The following is a 19,926-nucleotide window of genomic DNA, read 5'->3' as shown; positions in this document are numbered from 1 at the left end:
CAGCTCCAGGCAGCGCTCAGGCTCCCTCTGGAATCTCTGGGAATCCTGACCCCTCCCTTTCCAGGAAGCCAAGGGGGGCTGTTCTACTCCAGGTTACTGGGAAGGTACAGGACCCATGGGTCCCCGTTTCTTCCTAGACGCCAGGGATTGCTTTAGTTCCCAGACTGACCTCTGCACATGGTCTGTCCCTCCCTGCCTTCAGCCATCGGACACTGGCATGTGTTTAAACAGCAGCCCCCCTGCCCCCACGAGCTGACCCGGAATTACATCGCCATGAATCGCGGGGCCGTGAGAGCTGGCCTGGTAACTGCCCCTGAGAACCTCCTTTACCGTCAGCTCAATGACGTCCGCATCAGTGACCAGGATGACCGGAGGATGAAGAAGGAACTGCCCTCTCTCCCTCCAGATACGACATTTGGGATCCGGTCACGGTAAGGCACTTTAGGCTCCATCCTCACCATAGGCTGTGATTAAGTTAGAGAACAGTATTGGGAGCATGACTCTTGACTCCAGGGAGGGCAAGTGATCCAGGCCCGGCCAATCAATGTCTTTCCTAAACCTTGGTCACAGCGATTGGTTCAGAGGCCGACAGGTGACTCATGCCCCAACCCTGGCAGGCATGACATTCTCTAAAAGTAAAATGTGGTTGCATGTCCTCAACCTCAACGCAAACTGCCTTTCTTTTTTTTTTTTTTTTTTTTGAGGGCAATTTATTGGCTCACATTATTGAAAAGCCCAGAGGCAGAGCTTGGGGCATAGTTGGATCTAGGCAATCGAGCCATGTCATCAGCATTTGGTGCGTCTCTCCATGTCTTGGCTATGCATCCCAGTTTGGGCTCTGTTCTCGGTAAGCTTCTTCCTCTCATGGCAAAATGGCCAGGAGCAGTTCCATTCTGATGTCCTATCCTCTTAGTGACTCTAGTGGGAAGAGCATAGGAACTATAAAATCCTTGAGATCAAGATTCTTTGGTGCCGTGCCTATCCCTGAAACAGCCACTGTAAGGTTTGTGAAATACACTGATTGGCTAGTCTTGGGTCACATGTCTGCCTTTGAACCAATTGCTGAGGCCAGGGGATTCTGATGTTCTGATTGGCCAGGCCCGATCCCTTGCCCCTCCTTGGAGGGGGTGTGGTTGGAATCAGTTCCCACAATCCACTGGGGGTGGTGTAGAAATAAGGGTTCTGTTCCCAGAAGGGGGACTGCAGAGTAAGACAGCAAGCAAAATCAGCAGGGCTACCTAACCCACACTATATCGCAGCATAAGCTTATCATCATTACAAAATTACTGCTATTTGCACATTGCACAGTACAAATAAACGAAAGAACTGCTCTCAGCCAGGAGCAAGTAGCCTGGGACCTCCAGCGGCCCAAAGCCCCACCCAGATGCCTGTGACTGAAAAGCCAGTATTTGGCTGCTTTGTGTAGCAGTGCCCTGCTTCGCCCACATCCAAGGCCCTTGGCAGTCCATCCCCAGCCTGCCTTCCTTCCCACCTCTCGCTGTTCCTAGGCTGATACCTTCCTTTGGCTACGCCATCATACTTTCTTCTCTTTGTTTTCAGCTGTTCCTTCTTTATTTTTTATTTTATTTTTTTCTAATCATTTTTTATTGTGGTAAAATATACATTAAGAGTCACCATTTTTAAGTGTGCAGTTCAGTGGCATTAAAATACATTGACATTGTTGTGCAACCATCCCCACCATCCATCTCCAGAACTTTTTCATCGTCCTAAACTGAAACTCCGTCCCTGTTAAACACTCACTCTCTATTCTTCCCTCCCCTCAGTCCCTGGTAACCACCATTCTCCTTTCTGTCTGTGACAATTATAGATGCCTCATCTAAATGGAATCATACAACATTTGCCCTTTTGTGTCAGGCTTTATTTCATTTACCATATTGTCTTCAAGGTTCATCTATGTTGTGACTGGTGTCAGAATTTCCGTCTTTTTAAAGGCTGAATAGTATTCCATTGTGCGTATAGACCACATTTTGTTTATCCATCATCCACTGATGGTATTTAGTTTGCTTCCACCTTTTGGCCATTGTGAATTATGCTGCTGTGAACGGGTGTACAGATACCTGTTCGAATCTCTGCTTTCAATTCTTTGGGGTACATACCCAGGAGAGGAATTGCTGGGTCATATGGTAATGCTGTGTTCAATTTTTTGAGGAACCTCCCTGCTGTTTTCCCCAGTGTATGCCACCATATTTTCATATGCTTTTCCCTCTGCCTTTTCTCACCATCCTAACTGGTAAAACCTACTTGTTCTTCAAAGTTCAGCTCAGCATCATCTCTTCAGTGAGCTTTCCTACCTGCATGGCCTCACATCTCTCTCACCAGAAATGCATTTCTATTCACCAGCCCTCAAAACCTCGAATGCGACACCACAGACACATTGGACAGTCACTTCTGGATTGCATGAACTCATCGTCTGTACACGGTCCTTACCCCACCTTTGATACAGCGCCCCAAGGCAGCCCCTGCAGTGCTGGGTGTCTCCCGGACTGCCCCTGCCCCGCTCACCTGCAGCCCCTCAGCACGTGTGCCCTCCTTGCCCTTTTTCTCACAGACTGCCAGGGTGCAGAGGGACAGAGAGTCCCCGCTGTGCACCAGCTCACTAGACTTGTCCACGCTGGTCACCAGTGTCTCACAGACAGCCTGGTGTGGTGAAGGAGCCCTGGCTGCGTCAGCCTGGCGTCCTAGTCCCAGCTTTGTCTCCAACTCTCGTTCCTTCCAGGGTTTCCATTTCCTGATCTGTAAATATTAACATTACAAAAATTACAGCATAACCCAGCATTCTGGGACTCTCAGGTACGTACTGTCTCCATGTCAATTTCATTGCATTGTCATTAAAACCCTGTGCAGGCAATAGGTAGAGTTACAGACAGCAAAGGCAAGAAGAGAGTACTTGACCTCCCCAAGTTCATACTTGACCTCCCCAAGTTCACAGCCAGGCTTAACCTGGATTCTCAATTTAGAGTGCTGATATTGAAAAATATAAAATATTGAAATACGCAGATATCAGCGGTCACCTGATTCAAAGCCCTTGTTTAAAACAGGAAAATAGAAGCTCAGGCTTGCCCAAGGTCAGACGGCAAGTTGTGACCAGACAAGAGCCAGGTCTGGAGCCAGGCTGGCAGCTGCCTGTCCAGGGCTCTTCTTCCATGTCTTGCCTCCTTGGGACAGAGGTGCATCGTGAACACCCACAGTTTCTGATACTGGGGCAGCATTTTCCCACATACAGTGGAAAAGCTGAAGTCAGCTGGGATCAGAAGGATATCCATTATCATCTAGCTTTCAATATAAAATCTTCAATTGCTATAAAAATCGAGTGGCTACAATTCCAGGGAAAGGACGTGATGAAGTGCCTGCTACATCTTCTGTGATGGTAAATGGGCTTTGCATATGCAAATTGAATGGATTTTAAAATGGTATTTAATGACAATTTTCGTAGCGGACGTTAACATTAATTGCACAGAAATGAAAATGTTGCATTAGGTTGCTGTTAGCAGCAAATACTGTGGCCATAAAGCTTTATCTTTATCAGCAGCAGCCCTTTCTGATGTGACAGGGCAGCTCAGCAAATTGCAAGCAAAAGGGCTTTTATGGAACAAAAATATCCCCCAAAGCAGGCCCAAATCAACATCAATTTCGCTTTATTTCTTCGTAAATGGAGGTTAAATGGCTGCTGGAAAAGCTTTTACGGAGATGCCCAACCTGCCCGCAAAGCCCCTCAACCTGACACCATGAATGCAAAGAATAGCTACAAAATCATCGCCCCCTTCATAATGGGGCTATTACTTTAAAGTTATGGGGCCAAGGCCCATTCTCTAATGATCACCTTTTACGAGACTCCATTGTATTTATTTCTTTACTTTAAAAGCATGTTTAAAACCGAGTCCGATTACATCCGACTACCCGAGGAGTTGTTGGGGTGATTTGGTCCAATAAATAAATAAACAAAGAAACAAACGAGCGCCATTGACTGAAAACTACAGATATGTAAGGAAATAAAGTCCCACCTCAGACTAAACACACGAGAAGCCCACTGGAAGCTAAGGACGCTAACGAGAATGGAGGTTGTAACTGCCATGTGACATAAAATTCTGACCACGGCTATTCCCCCTGCCCCCCTCCAATATCAAATCTTCTTGTCCTTTATATAGTTCACGATGGACAAAATAAACAGATGTGAGAGGCAGCCCACACCTCCATCCACCTGCCCACTCAACCTTTCAGTACCAGATGGGACCCAACTGGTGATTATTCAATTACTTCCTTTCCAGTTAGCCAGTTTGGTTCCTGGTCCACACCAATTTGTTACAGATTGTCACTAAATTGGAAAGGTAGATTTCAACCCACCAGCCTCTGTGGCTAAAAGGAACTAAAGACCAAAGCACATACCTAGCAAAGGGGGCCCACGTAGACATGTCAACCCACAGAGATGTTTGTCTGGCCCCTGCAAGAACTGAAAAAGAAAAAAGTTTGAATGAGTTGCCACATTTTAAAAGTCAAGAGATTTCATATAAACACCTGGATGTCTCGGTTCTCTTACAAAGTCAGAAGCCCAGGCGACCTGGGTGCACATTCCTGCCTGGCCCCAGGGGCCAGGGCTGAAGCCAGCGCCCCTTTGGGACAGAGTCCCTGAGAGCTCTGCTGTCTATTCCAACCTCCACCCAGCCTGGCTGTCTCGTTTTCATGTCTGCCTGGTCCTAACGGGCACCGAGTTTGCAGCCACTGGTGTCCACTTGTCATCTGGATCCCTAAGCTAAGAGCTGCCTCCTTTCCCTCCGATCATGGTAGGTCAGCACTAACAGAAGCTGCTGCAACTTGAGTTTCCATGCAGCAGACATTTCCCATTAGTTCTCTCAGGCAGGTGTCATTCTGTGTCCGTGACAGGCTAGGAAACGGAGGGTGCAGGCCCTGCCCAAAGCTGCTCGGTGGCCGAGCCTAGATTTGTACCCCATCTGACTGGCCGGCTTTGAAGACCGCACCTCTAGCATCAGGCAGCTGGGAAGAGCCCGTGGATTCTTGCTCTACTGCTTCACTGTCAAATCTCAGAATTCAAGTCAGGGAAGAATTTTAAATTTTCATTACCAGTGTGTAAGGCCGTAACGCAGCTCTCAAAGCATGCTGCGACCCAAGGTCCATAAACAGACATGTCTGGAGGCCAGAAATGTAACTATGAAAGAAGCACTTAATTATTGATGCATTTTAATAAGTGTTTGCAAATGTTCACATGCCCTTGGCACATCTTAATAGTTACTGCTCCTAATTGGTCCAGCATTGTCGATTATGGTAAGTCAGAGATGGTGAGGAGGGGAGGAGAGCGAGAGCTGGGCGGCAGCTGGCGCTGCTCCTGGCAGGTTCTGGGCACCCAGGGCTCTCCCACTGCCCTGCCTGGGAGCCTCAGGCCACACACAAAGGCAAGTATGCCAGCAGGGGGATCCATCACCCCGTCCAGGAGCAAACAGGCCCCTGCAGGTCAGTGTGTGACATGAGCCAGATGAAGGTGGGTAGACCCGGCTTTGAACTAATACTGGCAACTATGTATTATTGTTACTATTACATGTCAGACATTGAGCTGAGCACTTCAGATCCATCCTCTCCTTAAACAACTCGGAACAGCTCAGTAACTGGCAGGTTGGAACCCCTACATCCTCATCGGACAGAAGAAGAGACAGAGGGTCAGAGGAGTGAAGTCATTTGCCCCTGGCTGCTCCGCACTGGGTTGGGGATTGGTCTGGCCTGTACACCTGTGATGGTGGTGCTGGTGCTGCTCTGCCTAACAAACATGAGGATGGAGGGAACCCGGGTTGGCGGGGGGCGGGCGCTACCTAAGTTTTTTCTGCACTAGAGGGGAGCTGAGATAGAATATCTGCGTGTTGTGTAAGGCTACCCCATCTGGATCTTTCTGAAAGCTTTAAACTTAATCTGAACACATCCTAAGAGCCCAGTGACTTCGCTCTTAATTGTTACTTCTCTTCACCTTCACCTTCAGTGGTCTCCTACTTCCCAATAAACAAACTCCTTGATGGCGCGTCCAGAAACTTGATGGCCCTGGAAGCTCCAGGCCCGCTTTCGCTCACCCCAGCACCCTCAGTGTCCTCACCCCTGACCGCAGTGCCCTTGCTGAAGAGGTCCTCAGGAAATATTTGCTAAACAAGCGCATGAACATCTGACCGCACTGGGGTCTGTACAGGAAGCCGCTAGCAACATGCCACGTTGACAGAATACTTAGTTAACCCACCAATTAGTCTAGTCTAGGCCCCTCCAGTGCCGGTGCTGAACATGTTCAGACGATGGGAAAATAAGACGCAGGAGAAAGGGAGGCGATGCTGCCAGCCCACCATTCTGTCTGAGCGGCTGCTCGCCCAGCTATCAGATGCATCATCAGCCTGACACTGACAAATGTGGAGGATGGAGGAAATTCCACAGGCTGTTAACAAATGTTTGCTGCCTGACAGGTGTTTTGAATCTCTCTGCCAAGCAGATTTATTTTACAAATTTACAATAGCCCCATCAATCACTCTGGGTGATTTTGTTTCTGCTGAAGCCATCGGCCAAAATCCAAGCCACCCACCCAAACTCCTATACAATAATAATACGCCCCAATCTGTCCCAGAGATTGACCACAGTTCGACGATGGGGAGACCAACTCGGGATTTATTCGCGGCCTGAAACCCGGCTGCATGAAACGGGCCGACCACAAGGGGGAGTATGTGCGCCTCGCAAAGACCCCCTCGTCTCACCTGAAAGGCATTAATACATCCAGCCCGGCAAAGACGCCCCCAGCCCCGCCCTGCAGTCTGCTCTGCAGCCCTGACAGCAACTGTAGTTAAACACGACGGTTGGACTTAACAATTTATCGACTTTGTGAGGGTGCAAAAGCGATACACATTCAGAAGAAATGGTACTTTGAATTTTGGTCTTTTTCTGCGATGTCAGGCAGCAATAGTGAGCCCCAGCTCCCAGAAAGTCTCAAGGGTCAACAAGCGATGCTCTGCAGTGTAGTGGTAAATGCATTATCCACTTACAAAAATGTTTTCAACTTACGGTGGGTTTATTGGGACATAACCCCATCATAAGCTGAGGGGCATCTGTAGTTCTCTGCTTTGTACCAGTCTTCTCCACTGGACACTCAGGCCCTGGAGGGCAGGGAACAATGTCAGTTTTGTCCAACGCTATATCACCAGAGCCTGGTACATAGCAGGCACTCAATAAATATTTGTTGGGGAGCAATATGGTACAGGGCCTTTTAAGGCTTTGAGGCAGAGTTATTGTAGGTGAAGAAACAGCCCACTCGAGACTCAGAGAGAGAGAGAGTCCTGTCATTTAATAGACTCTGCTGTGTTCCCCATCATGGTGATGCTGCCTCAAACAGTTACTGTGTCCCTTGGCCAGATTAATAGAGGTAGCAAGTCCAGAACAAGGGAGGTGACTTTTCTACTCTATTCTGCTGCTCAGATCACACTTGTAGCATCAAGTTAAAAAGTGTGAGGAATCATACATTAATGGAAGGCCCATAAACAGGAGAATGTCCAGAGGGGAGACATCAGGATGGTGGTTGGGATGGGGGGGAGAAAGACCACACCACGTACAAAGAATATGAAAAGAATGAGGTCTTCTTGCTGAATGAGAAAAAAATGCAGACAGTCCTAAACTCTCTAAGGCTCTGCTAGGAGGACAAAACAAGGGCCAGTGTGTGTTTTGGCGGGGCAATACTCATCACTAACATTTGCAGAGCCCTTGCTAAGCAGCTGACGGGCACAACGTTGAGAATGTTACATGCATCATCTCATTAAATCCTCACCACTTTACCAAGTAGAGGCTATTATTCCCATCTTATATATGGGGAAACTGAGGCTCAGGGAATCACTAGCCCAAGGCCACATGGCCAGTCATGACAGAGCCAGGATTTGAGCCACGTCCCCTTCCAGAGCTGCTGTCTGTATCCACAGGCTGCGCACTTCCGTGAGGCAGAGCCAGGCTCTGGGTGAGGAAGTCATTTCTCATCCCGAGCCCCGGCCATGATGGTGCAGCTGCCTGTCGTGGAGGGAATCCCCAGCAGTGGGGTGGCATCTACAAACAACAGCTACAGCAATGAAGAGCCAGTGCTGACGAGCACTTAGTGGGGACCCGGCTTTCCACAGAGTAACCCAATTAATTCTCCATTTACCCACGAGGAAACTGAGGCAGGCACAGAGAAGTTATGTCCCTTAGCCAGAGGTCACAGCTGATACATGGAAGCGTGGGGACTCATGTCCAGGCAGTTCACTCCAGGACCCTCACACTGAGCAGTAGGAACAGATTCTTACAGGAGGCAGAGGTGTTGGCTGGCACCCCAGATCTGCACATCACCCCAAACTGGGTCCAACAGGGCCCCCCCTCCTCCTCAGAGTCAGCCTGCTTCCATGGACCTGATCTGGAGGGAGTTTTGTTAAAAGGGGCCCAGGCAGGGAGATGCAGCTGGGGGAAGGTGTGGTCTGCGGACCCCGTCTTGCCCCCCTTCCCTTCCTGGAAGCCCAGCTTCTCTGGGACCCCAGCCCTGCAGCTCCCGCTCCAGCTCCATCCTCTCCCAAACTCCTGCTCGCGCCTTCCTCCAAGGCAGCTTTGTTGCAGGGCCAGGGAGGAGACATTTTTCATGCTTTGCCTTTTCCCCTCTCAGCTCTCCTGCGGCCCAGACAGAGATTTATTCCCGGCCCACAGCTCATGGCATTTGGAGCAGGGAGGGCTCAGGGAGGCGCTGATGGGCCGTAATGGATAGGGCTGCCGCTCCCCCGGGGCCTGTCCTGCTGGAACCCCATCATCCATCAGGAGCAGCGGGGCCAGGGTCAGCGCGCTAACGAGGCTGCGAGGCGGTGGCCGCTCCCCCTGGGGCCTCCCCGGCATCACATCACATAGGCTCAGGCTCCTGTGTTTGATTTTTCCAGAGCTGGGCCTCACCTGCCCGCCTCAGTGGGCAAAGCGTGGGGAGTGGGCTCCGTGCCTGGCCTGGTTATGGGCCCCTTCTCGCCTCTGCAGCCTCTAACCTCGACACAAGGGTTTCTGGGATGCGGCTGGTTCTGCTCCTCTAGTGACACGGTGGCCCCCTGTGACATGGCGCGTAGAAGAACTGGTATTGTTGGGAGCCAGCCAGACCCCCTGGCACCACGTGAAGAGCCAGGACTTGAGCCAGACACATCACCCCACATCTTTCTGCCACACCGACTGACCAGAGAGAATGAGTGTGTCGTGCCGAGCACCAACCAGCTCAGTCCCTTTCCCTCAGGAGGCCCAATGGAGGCAGCCAATCATGCTGCACCCCCCGTGTCCTGCATTAATTTTGATTAATAGCAATACCAGCTTCCGTTTCCTAAACTCACGTGACCCTCAGAAGGACCCTTTAGGTGGCAACTCTCTTATCCCCATTTTATAGAGGGGAAAACGAAGGCCCAGAGACACTTGCCCACAATCACATGGCCACATTTGTTATCTCCACCTATGCTCTGTGTTCATCTAGTGCCCACTTGTGCTGGGCATTATGCCGGGTGATACTGAGAGGAAGTAAGACACAAAGTAAAACAGGCAACAATCCGTGTTGTTTCTGGGTGGGCAGAGGAGGGTGGAAAAGAGGGCACAGGGAGACTTTGGGTTACATCACTGCAGTATCCCCACTGCAGTATCCCCTGGGATATAGTAGGTGCTCGATAAATGTTTGTTGACTGACTGCATGAGAAAGAACAGATGGCTTGCTTGCGATCCAGCCCCAGTGTTGGGAACAGCCAATATTCCAATGCCAAAGAATGCATGAGATGACTGACTCTTTCCTGGGCACAGACTTGTCAGGCACTACTGAGCTCCAGCTGTTAGTTTCCTGAGGCCTTTGTAAGAAATTACCACAAACCTGGTGGCTTAAAACAACAGAAATTTATTCTTTCATAATGTGGAGCCCAGAAGTCCAAAATCAAGGTGCCACAGGGCCACACTCCCTCCCGGGGCTCTAGGGAAGGATCCTTCCCGTCTCTTCCAGCTTCTGGTGGCCCAGGCATTCCTTGGCTTGTGGCCACATGGCTCCAGTCTCTGCCTCTGTTGTCATATGGCCTCTCCCCACATCTCTCCTCTTTTGTCTCTAATAAAGACACTTGTCATTGGATTTGGGACTCACCCAAATAATCCAAGGTGATTGGATCTCAAGTTCCTTAAGTTAATGACATCTGCAATGACTCCTTTTCCAAACAAGGTCACTTCACATTCATGGATTCTGGGGGTTAGGAAAGGACATCCCTTTTCAGGGGCCACTCACCATTCACCCCACTACAATATCAAAGCATCTTAACATAAAGTCCTGCATTGTAGAAATCGTTGAGTTTTGAGAAAACCGCCTTTAGAATTATTATTTTACAATGGCTGGTCCTGGAGTTTTGTTACATGTTGCCCGTTGTAATTTTGAAATATATGAATATATGAAAGTGGTGTGTAATCAGTGAAGAGTTGTAATCAGCCAAGTGATGACAGGTATAAATGCTTTCCTGAGTAGCAGTTACGCCAGTCCTATCTTTATGTTTATGAAGAAACTCTCCAAACAAATAGAAAAGTTCAGAAGCACCATTACTAGCTCCAGTGAACCCACCACTCGGATTTAATGATTTAACACGTTACCATCTGGCCGCATTTGCTTCCTATCCTTTTCTTTATTGTTAAAGAAGTAAAGCAATACAGCTTGAAGCCCCTTCTCATCGCTTCTCAGCCCCACGCGCTTCCCTCTGCTCCCCGGGGACCATCCTGAGCTTGGAATCGGCAAGCTTTCCATCCAGGTTTTCACATTTTTGCTATACCATTAGATGTCCTTAAGTAATGTGTATTATTTAGTATGGTTTCAGCCATACAAATCACTTTGCGTGGTGCCTTGCTTTTTTCACTCCCATTTGCAAATGTCACCCTGGTCAGCTGTCTGCATCTCCCATCGCTGGGCATCCAAGTCGTTTGTCCTTCCCCCTATGACCTTACACCTGTGCAGGATTTCTAGGGGTCGATGTCCACAAGTGCAGTTGCTGGGCTGAAGTGTGACCTTCTCAGCTGATGCTGGACACCCCGATTCTTCTCCCGGCGCTCTGTCCACCAGCCTCGCCACCTCCCTGGCAGAGCAGTCCAGTCGGCTACTCTCCTTTCCCCCAGGCACTAGAATCGCCCTGCACAGTAGATTCCCCCCAAGGGGCCTAGAGGATATTTGGTTCTTAGCCACATCCATTTGGCTTCGTTGAGCCTTTTCTCTCCGGAGGGGCAGAGGTGGGCGTACGCAGGGAGAGCTCCCAAGTTTGGGAAGCGGGCGCTCCAGGTCGGGAGAGGCTTCCTGAGAGCAGTCCAGCTCCAATGCGGCCTTCACTTCACCCACCGCTGGGTGCCTGTGCAGGGAGCTGCTAATTGAATTCACCCTTGTGAAAAATGTTAACAAATTGCAAATGACCTCTTAGACAAATTTAGAAGTCAGGAGTGTGCTGCTAACTAAGCCTCCTTCCTCTGTCATTAGCTTTTATGTTGGATCCACAAACAATTAAAAACTAACCACAAGCCCAGAGGTCCTCTTCTCTAATTAGCTCTAAGAGTCCTGCCACGAGACAGGCTGTGGCTGCCTCAATTACCACCCCTTCCTCCAGGCTAGTTAGAAAAGACAGGCCCTGGGGCCAATGACGGACAATTAAGCAAAAGGCAGTGGGGGTTGGGAGGGAATGAAGGGGCAGCAGCAGTCCCTTGGGGCCAGAAGTGGCTGGCCAGCCATCCCAGATGGAAGTGCTGGTGGCAGCCAGGTTGGAGGGTGGTCTGCAGGAAAGGCTCAGAGATGTAACCTCCTAAGGGTGCCAGAGACCATGTTGGCCAGAATTACCTAGAGGGTGGGGAGTACCCCCCAAATAAAATGCAGATGGGTCAGACAGTCTGTCCCGGTGGGTCAGAATGTCTAATGGCGCTGCCAGGCATCTCTACTGTCAGTAAATTCTCAGGGTGATTCTTATTCACCCTCAAGACGAAGAGTCTCTGGCCTCAGCATGATGAGAGCAGGGAGACAGTATTAAAATGTAACTTCTTATCCAGTCCCAGGCCTGTGTTTTCTGGCTCGAGGGCAGTCGGTGGCAGTGATTTCCCAGGGCACTGGGCACTCACCTTTGTGAGCCCCTTCCTCTGTGCTGCTATAAAGATGAATCTAATCCAGGCTGGATTATTTTTTCTTCTGATGTAAAAAAGAATTAAAACATTTTCATGGTTCCCCATGAAATGTTGTCCCCTGGGGCCTGGTTTTTTCCTTCAGGTTCTTCCTTTAAGGGAGTTTCTTCCTTTCTCTCACTCTCTCCGTGTCTCCCGGTGCCCTCCAGCCTCCCGCTTTTGGGAGGGAAGAAAGATGAAGGCAGAGGGAGGATGGGAAACTCGCCTCGAAGCCCAAGGACTCCAGACTCAGCAGGCGCTCTGGGCACACCTTACATCTCCATGGTCCTCCATTTTTTCACCTGTAAGTGGGATTATTACTACCTCCTCCTGTGTCAAGAGAAATGGTGTGAGTTCAGCAGTCCAGAGTCGTTTGAGCTTTGGGGAAGAAAGAGAGACACCAAGTATTTTTGTTATTTAGGAGGCATGGAGCCAGGGTACAATTTCCCAGACCTGCAGCAGGCTGGCAGGTTAGAGGGCAATGCCAGCCCTGCATGAGGCAGCAGGGAGCAGTGGGGACTGCGTCAAACTTGAACACGTGCCTGGTCTCAGGGCGGCAGCTCCAAACTAGTGTCATGTGAGGATGTGGTCCCAGTGTTACCGGACAGCCTAAGGCCTCATCGAGGAAAGCCAGCGATTTGGATTTTTATGTGAATTCTTCTGATTTTAAAAATATATAGATATTGGTAACAAGAGTTTTAAAAACGTTACAGGCCAAACTCTGCAGGTGTGCAGGACAGGTACGGCCTCGAATCTGCTATTTGCAACACGTTCGTGCAGCATTGCCAGATACGGGTCCTGAACACGTTATTCCATCTCGTTGATCTCTGTATCCATAGTACAATGTCAATGTCAGTAGTTCTTTATCAATCAGTTTCTTTATCAATAACACGGTGCGGGGGGGCTTGTGACATGATACTAGTTCCTATCTAGCAGGAGTCTTGTAAGGATGAAATGAAACAGTCCCTGGCACATGGATGCAGGGAGAGGGCAGTGGGCATGGTTAGAACAGGAAAGCCGGTGGGATCTTTGTGGTGATGGACTGTCTTGTGTCTTGTCTATGGTGGTGAGTACTCGAATTTACACGTGATGAATTTGCATAGAAATAAATACACACGCGAGTCCGAGTAATTTGGGGACATCTGAATTAGATGGAGTGGATTGTCTCAATGCCAATATCCTGGATGTGACTTTGTCCTTTAGTTTTACAAGATGTTACCATTGCGGGAAACTGGGTAAGGGATACACGGGACCCCCGTATTATTTCTTACAACTGCAGTGAATCTGCCATGACCTCAATTAAAATTCCGATTTAAAAAAGCAAAAAATATGGATTTAACAGTGGCTTTAGTACTATGTGGGCAATCTTAGTCAGAACTGCTTGTTTTAAAAAAACACACCAAAAAACGAAAAACAGCGGTGCAACTTCAGGCACAAGCAACGTGCTCGGGAAATGGCCACACAAGTCACTGGACAGTGACAGGTGAGCCCATCCGGGAAGTGCACGGTCCTACTGTCGGAGATGGCAAGGCCTTCCTTCCGAGGCCCCATCCAGCGCGAAGGAACACATCCGGGAGACGGAAGACAAGTCGGGCCACTGTCGGGTGTCTCCCCTGCTTCCGATTTTGATTTTGAACCTCTGGGAGAAGTCCAGCCCTCCAGCCTCCTCCAAAACCAGACCGCCTGTGGCCCACGGCATGCTCTCAATTTCACGCCAGCCTCAGAGGCACTGCCCATCCCCGAAGCCACTGTCCACTCCTTCAGCCCTGGAGGCTGTGCGGGTGCCCTCGCCTCTCCCGCCCTCTGGGACCACTGGCACATTAGAGATGGATTTTAATTTTATTTTAACAAAATAGCTGTCTCTACTGGAAGAAGCATCAAGCGCCAAATAAGGACCCGTCTGGAGCGGAATCACGTTGAACAGATCTCCGTACTGTCATTGATTTTCCAGGAAGAAAAAAATTGCCTCTGGCTACTAAACCGAATTAGTAGTCACTGATGACCAATTATTTTAGCCCGCTGTGAACGGAGAGCCGTACTAAAATCCGGTTTGTCAGACCCAAGGCTCCCTTCTCAAACACCTTTCAACAAATGTGTACCTGAAGTCCCTCAGAAGGTTCCTACAGCTTCCTCTCCTCCGCCAAGTTCTCCAGCTCCACAAAGTTTTAATGAGCAGCGAAGATGAAGATGGGTTGCCATGAAAGGGGCCCCCTCTAATCCACAGAGCACTCTTTGGCAGAGAGGAGCCGCACGGGCAAATCAGAGCTGTCAGCCCTCATCCCCCCCGCACGCACAAAGTGTCAGCCTAATGTTTGCAAATGATAATCTCCATTCCCCTTGCTCTTCCCGGTTGCCTTCATCGGAGATCAACCCCTGGTCTGGGGTATCAATCGCGAGGCAGCCGAGATGGATTTGATTGAACTAATTTGAAGTTTCTTGCAGGCCTATCCCGAGTGGGAGCTGCTTTCCCCTCATTGTATTCCCTGTTTCCCACTTTATTAGACTTAGTTTTGACATGGTTCTGCTGTTAGTGGGAATGTCAGGCTGGTGAGGAACTTTTCCAAGCGGTTCCTGCCAGGTTATCAGCGATAATTTGTCGAAGCCCACAGCGGTGGCCTAAACGTCCCTGAGGGGGTCTGCTCAGAAACTGAGGACGCCCTAAGCCTGAGCACCTGAAACCCCCAGGGTGGGGCCAGCAGGGGGGCCAGGACAAATTGGCTTCCTTGTGTGGAGGAAAAACTGTCTGAGAAGCAAACTGTAGAAGAGCACAACTTAAGTCGACCAGCCAGGCACAGAGCAGGACCAGCGGCCAGGCCACCTAGACAAAGGTGACTGGACCAGGCAGACCCCCCCGCTGTGGGGTCCAGACACACAGACAACAGTTAGGAGCACCCTTACAGCTCGGGGACCCCGGACTTGGAGCCTGGCTCTGCCACCTGGCTGCTCGGTGTCTGTGAGCAAACCTTGGGCAAGTTGCTTGATTTCTCTGAGCCTCAGTTTCCCCATCTGAAAGCGGGAATGTTCATCTTCACTTGCAGAGTTATGAAGACTCACTGAGACTGCAGCTGGAGTGCTCAACAGCTGGCTCCGTATAGTAAGTGCTCATTAAAATGGGAGGTATTTTTTGGATTGCTGTTATTCTCCAGTACCCATCGGGCCAGTCGAGGGCTGGGAGGCGTGGCACCAGCCAAGCCTCATTCCCTGTCTTTGTTCATGCTGAGCCCTCTGTCTGGTCCTCCTTGCATCACTTCCCCTCCTGGCCATCTTCTGCTCATCTCCTAAGACCTTTCAAAAGGCTCAGAAGGGACTTTTCTCATCGCACACCCTTGCTCAACTAACCGTTCTCTCCTCTGAGCTCCAATGGCCATCTCCACACTGGCACTCGGCCTTGGTACTGCAGGGGGCAAGGCTGCTGGGCAGTACACCCACACGCTTCCAATGCGAATGCAACATGTCACTCACTGACTGTGCGGTTTTGGGCAAGACAATGGACTTCTCTGGGCCTCCGATTTCTCATCTGTCAAATGGGGATATTAATATCTGTCTCTAGAGTTGCCCTGAGGATGGAGGAAGCAGGCAGAAAGTGTGGACATCCTGACATGGAGTCTGGGTCCCGGAGCCATCACCCCATCACTGGCTGTGTGGCCCGAGCCGAGTCACACGACTTTTCAGACTTGCATTTTTGTTGTTGTTGTTGTTGTTGTTGTTGTTTTGCTTTATTCATTGCAGAAGAGTCACATAGAACCAGGTAATAGACAGGAAGGGGAAGCGCCCTTGCCACTCCCACCGTGGCAGCCCCGCACCCCAGGGTCATCACCAGTGGGTCTTCCAGTCTGTCTTCCATGCATTCACGCCTCTGTGGATGCTCTTACACGTGCATAGCTCTCCCCCAACTTGTTTCTTCATACTTGACACGTCTCAGAGATCTTTCTGGGTCATTACCCCTATGACCACTTCATTTTTTCTGGCAGCCATGTAATATTTCCTAATAAAGACACACACTGTCACTTGTATAAACGTGACCAGTGCGGTGAACAAGTGGGAGCCGCAGGGCAATTTGAGGACACGTGTGTTCTCCTTGCCTTGTTCAGACCCATTCTCAGGGTCAACGTCCTTCTCGGCCCCTTTCCCAGGGGAAGTTTCAGGCATCCACGACTTTTCTGGTCACTTCCAGTTACAAAAGTCCATCTCGGTGCTCTAGTTAACGTGTCTGGTCTGATGTAATAGTCAAAACTTCCAGCTTCATTGGGAGAAAAGTTTCTTTCCTCCCCCGGCTCAGTGGGAAGCTCATGGGAGGGGCAGAGTGAGCCGCTCTGTGACCGCCTCCCCCGCTGCGAGGCTCCAGGGTGAGCAGAGGGCGTTACAGCAGGGCCTTGGCTTATTAATACCTTGTGCAATTAGATCTGGAACCTTCCATTTAATATTCTTTCATTCGTTCTTATGGAATGAGACTGACCAACGGCATATACACTTTCCTTGCCCTGGTTTAGGGTCAGAAAACGAATTGGGAGGCTTTTCATAAAAGGTTCTGGAAAGCCCTGGAATACTTTGGATAGGGAGGTGGGGAGAGCTCAAGTGTACAGATGTCCCTGAGCCTGCTAGCCAGGGCTCTGCTAGATGCACTTCAGTCAACTTTGATCTTTTGTGTTTTCCTAGACAAACCATCCACTTTGTTTTGGTTTTTACATTTATCAGCATAAAGTTATACGTCATAGTCTCTTATAATTTAAAAAAATATCTGATTTGCACTCAAGGGCAGTTCCAGGTTTTGTGGGACCTGAAGCTTATTTAAGTTTGGGGCTTTCTTTAAGAAAAAATATTCAATAGCCCAGTGGCTTAGGCAGTTGAAGCTCCGTGCTCCTAACGCCAAAGGCTGCCAGTTTGATTCCCACACGGGCCAGTGGGCTCTCAACCACAAGGTTGCCGGTTCGACTCCTCGAGTCCCACAAGGGATGGTTGGCTGCACCCCCTGCAACTAACAACAAGGCAACTGGACCTGTTGCTGAGCTGCGCCCTCCACAACTAAGACTGAAAGGACAACAACTTGACTTGGAAAAAGTCCTGGAACTCAATAAAGTCCTGTTCCCCTTCCCCAATAAAGTCTTTCTTTTTTAGATTTTATTGGGGAAGGGGAATAGGACTTTATTGGGGAACAGTGTGTACTTCCAGGCCTTTTTTCCAAGTCAAGTTGTTGTCCTTTCAGTCTTAGTTGTGGAGGGCGCAGCTCAGCTCTAGGTCCAGTTGCCGTTACTAGTTGCAGGGGGCACAGCCCACCATCCCTTGCGGGAGTCGAACCGGCAACCTTGTGATTGAGAGGACACATTCCAACCAACTGAACCATCTGGGAGGCAGCTCAGCTCAAGGTGCCGTGTTCAATCTTAGTTGCAGGGGGCGGAACCCACCATCCCTTGTGGGACTCGAGGAGTCGAACCGGCAACCTTGTGGTTGAGAGCCCACTGGCCCATGTGGGAACTGAACTGGCAGCCTTTGGAGTTAGGAGCATGGAGCTCCAACCACCTGAGCCACCAGGCCGGCCCCCTATTAAAATCTTTTTTTTTTTTAATTCAAAATCATGAATGCAAATTTAGGCATAAAACTGAATACTTAATTAGAATGAGAGAAGAAATCTAAAAAAATTAATATTTTAAATAAGCTGACGAATACTACAGATCACAAAATCCAGAAAACTCACACAATTTTAGAAAATTGTCTGACACACCCTAAGTTCTTTTTTCCCTACATAATTTGACTCCATACTCTTTGATTATCTCTTTTGAATGACCCTAATTTGGTAGTAGTCTTGTATAAAGTAGAAAGCTATTTCAGTCTCCTCTCGCATGCTTGATTGCATTTAAAAATATTTTACTTTAAATAATAACTTCCAGATTCACAGGAAGTTATAAAAATAGTACAGAGAGATCCTGCATACTCTTATCCCTTTTCTTCTAATAATAAAATCTTACATAACTATGGTGCGATACCAAAACTAAAAAATTGACATTGGTACAATACACAGACTTCAGATTTTACCAGTTTACCTGCACTCACTGGAGTGTGTGTGCGTGTGTGTCTGTCTGTCTTGTTCTACGCATTTTTATCACATATGCAGATTTGTGTACCACAATGAAAATATAGAGCTATTCTGCTACCTCAAAGAGCTCCCCCATACTACCACATAGTGACCCCTTGTCCCTGCAAAATCCCAAAATGTTATATGCATGGAATCGAAGGCCATGTCACTCAGCGTAACGGCCTTGAGAATCATGCAAGTCGTGTGTGTAGTAACAGTTGGTTCCTGCCCATTGCTGGGTTGTATCCCGCAGCATGGACGCACCGTGGTTTGTTTAACCATTCACCCATTGAAGGATATTTTGGTTGTTCCCCGTTTGGGGCTATTACAAATGAAACTGTTATGACCATTTGTGTATAGGTTTTTGCGTAGACATAATTCCCATTTCTCTGGAATAAATGCCCAGGAATGCGATCGCTGGGCCCACATGGTGAGTGTATGTTCAATTTTTTTTTTTGAGAAACTGCCAAACTATTTTCCAGAAGGGCTGTACCATTTTACATTCCCACCAGCAACGTATGAGACGTTTAGTTTCTCTGTGTCCTCATCGGCATTTGGTATTGTCACTATTTCTGATTTCAGCTGTATTAACAGATGCGTACGGATATGTCATCATGGTCTTAATTTGCATGTCTCTAATGGCTAGGGATGTTTACTATTTTTCCATGCATTTATTCATCGTCTATATATCCTCTTAGATGAAATGTCTCTTCACGTCTTTTGCCCATTTTCTAACTGAATTGTTTGTTTGTCTGTTTTGTTGAGTTTTGAGAGTTCTTTACATATTGTAGGTAGGAGTCCTTTGCCAGATAATGTGGTTTGCAAATATTTTCTCCCAGTCTGTAGTTTTCATCTTAAGAGGATCTTTCACAGATAAAAAGTTCTTAATTTTGAGGAAATCCAATTTATCTATTTTTCTGTCACACAGATCATGCTTTTGGTGTCAAGTCTAAAAAGTCATCATCTAGCCTAGCCTTCAGTCCCAAAGATTTTCTCCTTCATTTCTTTAAAAGTTTTCAAGTTTTACATTTAAGTCTATGATCCATTTTGAATCAATTCTTGCGTAAGGTGTGAGACTTAATTTGAGAGTTGTTTCTTTTGTTTTTGCCTATGGCGTCCAGTTGTTCCAGCACCATTTATTGAAAAGACTTTCCTTCCTCCATTGAATTGCATTTCCATCCATTTACTTACTTTCGCTAACTGTAACTCATAGCTAGCCTAATTTACAATATCCTGACTTGTGAAAAGTGTATCGCCTAAAATTTTGCCTACTCCCACTTTTTCTATCTCTTTCCCCCTTCTCTCCTTCCATCCCTCTTTCTCTCAACAATAAATAATTATTGAGAGCAGCACTGGGCCAGTTCACAGCAGACGTAAACCATTCCTGCTCTTCTGGTTTGGCATTCAATGGCCGAGACAGATTATCAGCCAGTCAATGAATGAAGGAGTGTGGCCCTGCACGGGAGGTCACCCGGGGAGAGCCATTGGAGGATGCGCTGGTCAGGGACGAGCCTCTGAGGAGGTGACTCCACAGCTGAGACCTGAACACAGAAGCAGCTGAATTTCAGGGAGGAGGTGGAGAGGGGAGGGCTTTGCTGGGCATGGCAGGGAGTCTAGGCGTCGCCTAAGGAATGGGAGGCCATCGAGGGCATTTTAAGGAAGGGATGACGTGATCTGAT

At 48.7% G+C, this 19,926-nt stretch overlaps 1 protein-coding gene and 1 long non-coding RNA gene across 2 annotated transcripts in view; one reads left to right on the top strand and one right to left on the bottom strand.

Moving 5' to 3' along the window:
* The window catches only part of LOC148754936 (uncharacterized), a 113,845-nt gene that overhangs the window by 56,647 nt on the left and 37,272 nt on the right, over nucleotides 1-19,926 (bottom strand). The window contains exon 3 of the long non-coding RNA XR_016019389.1: nucleotides 4,405-4,468. This is a non-coding gene — a long non-coding RNA (uncharacterized LOC148754936). The remainder of the gene's footprint in view (nucleotides 1-4,404; nucleotides 4,469-19,926) is intronic.
* CFAP77 (cilia and flagella associated protein 77) overlaps nucleotides 1-19,926 on the top strand; it is a 119,243-nt gene that overhangs the window by 65,693 nt on the left and 33,624 nt on the right. The window contains exon 3 of the mRNA XM_019728904.3: nucleotides 203-431. Within this exon, the coding sequence (XP_019584463.3) occupies nucleotides 203-431 (229 nt within the window). The remainder of the gene's footprint in view (nucleotides 1-202; nucleotides 432-19,926) is intronic.

The sequence above is a fragment of the Rhinolophus sinicus genome, chromosome 16 (genome assembly GCF_057876585.1).
Source record: "Rhinolophus sinicus isolate RSI-liver-muscle chromosome 16, RSI-T2T, whole genome shotgun sequence".
Lineage (NCBI taxonomy): Eukaryota > Metazoa > Chordata > Mammalia > Chiroptera > Rhinolophidae > Rhinolophus > Rhinolophus sinicus.
This window is presented reverse-complemented; position numbering and strand designations above follow the sequence as displayed.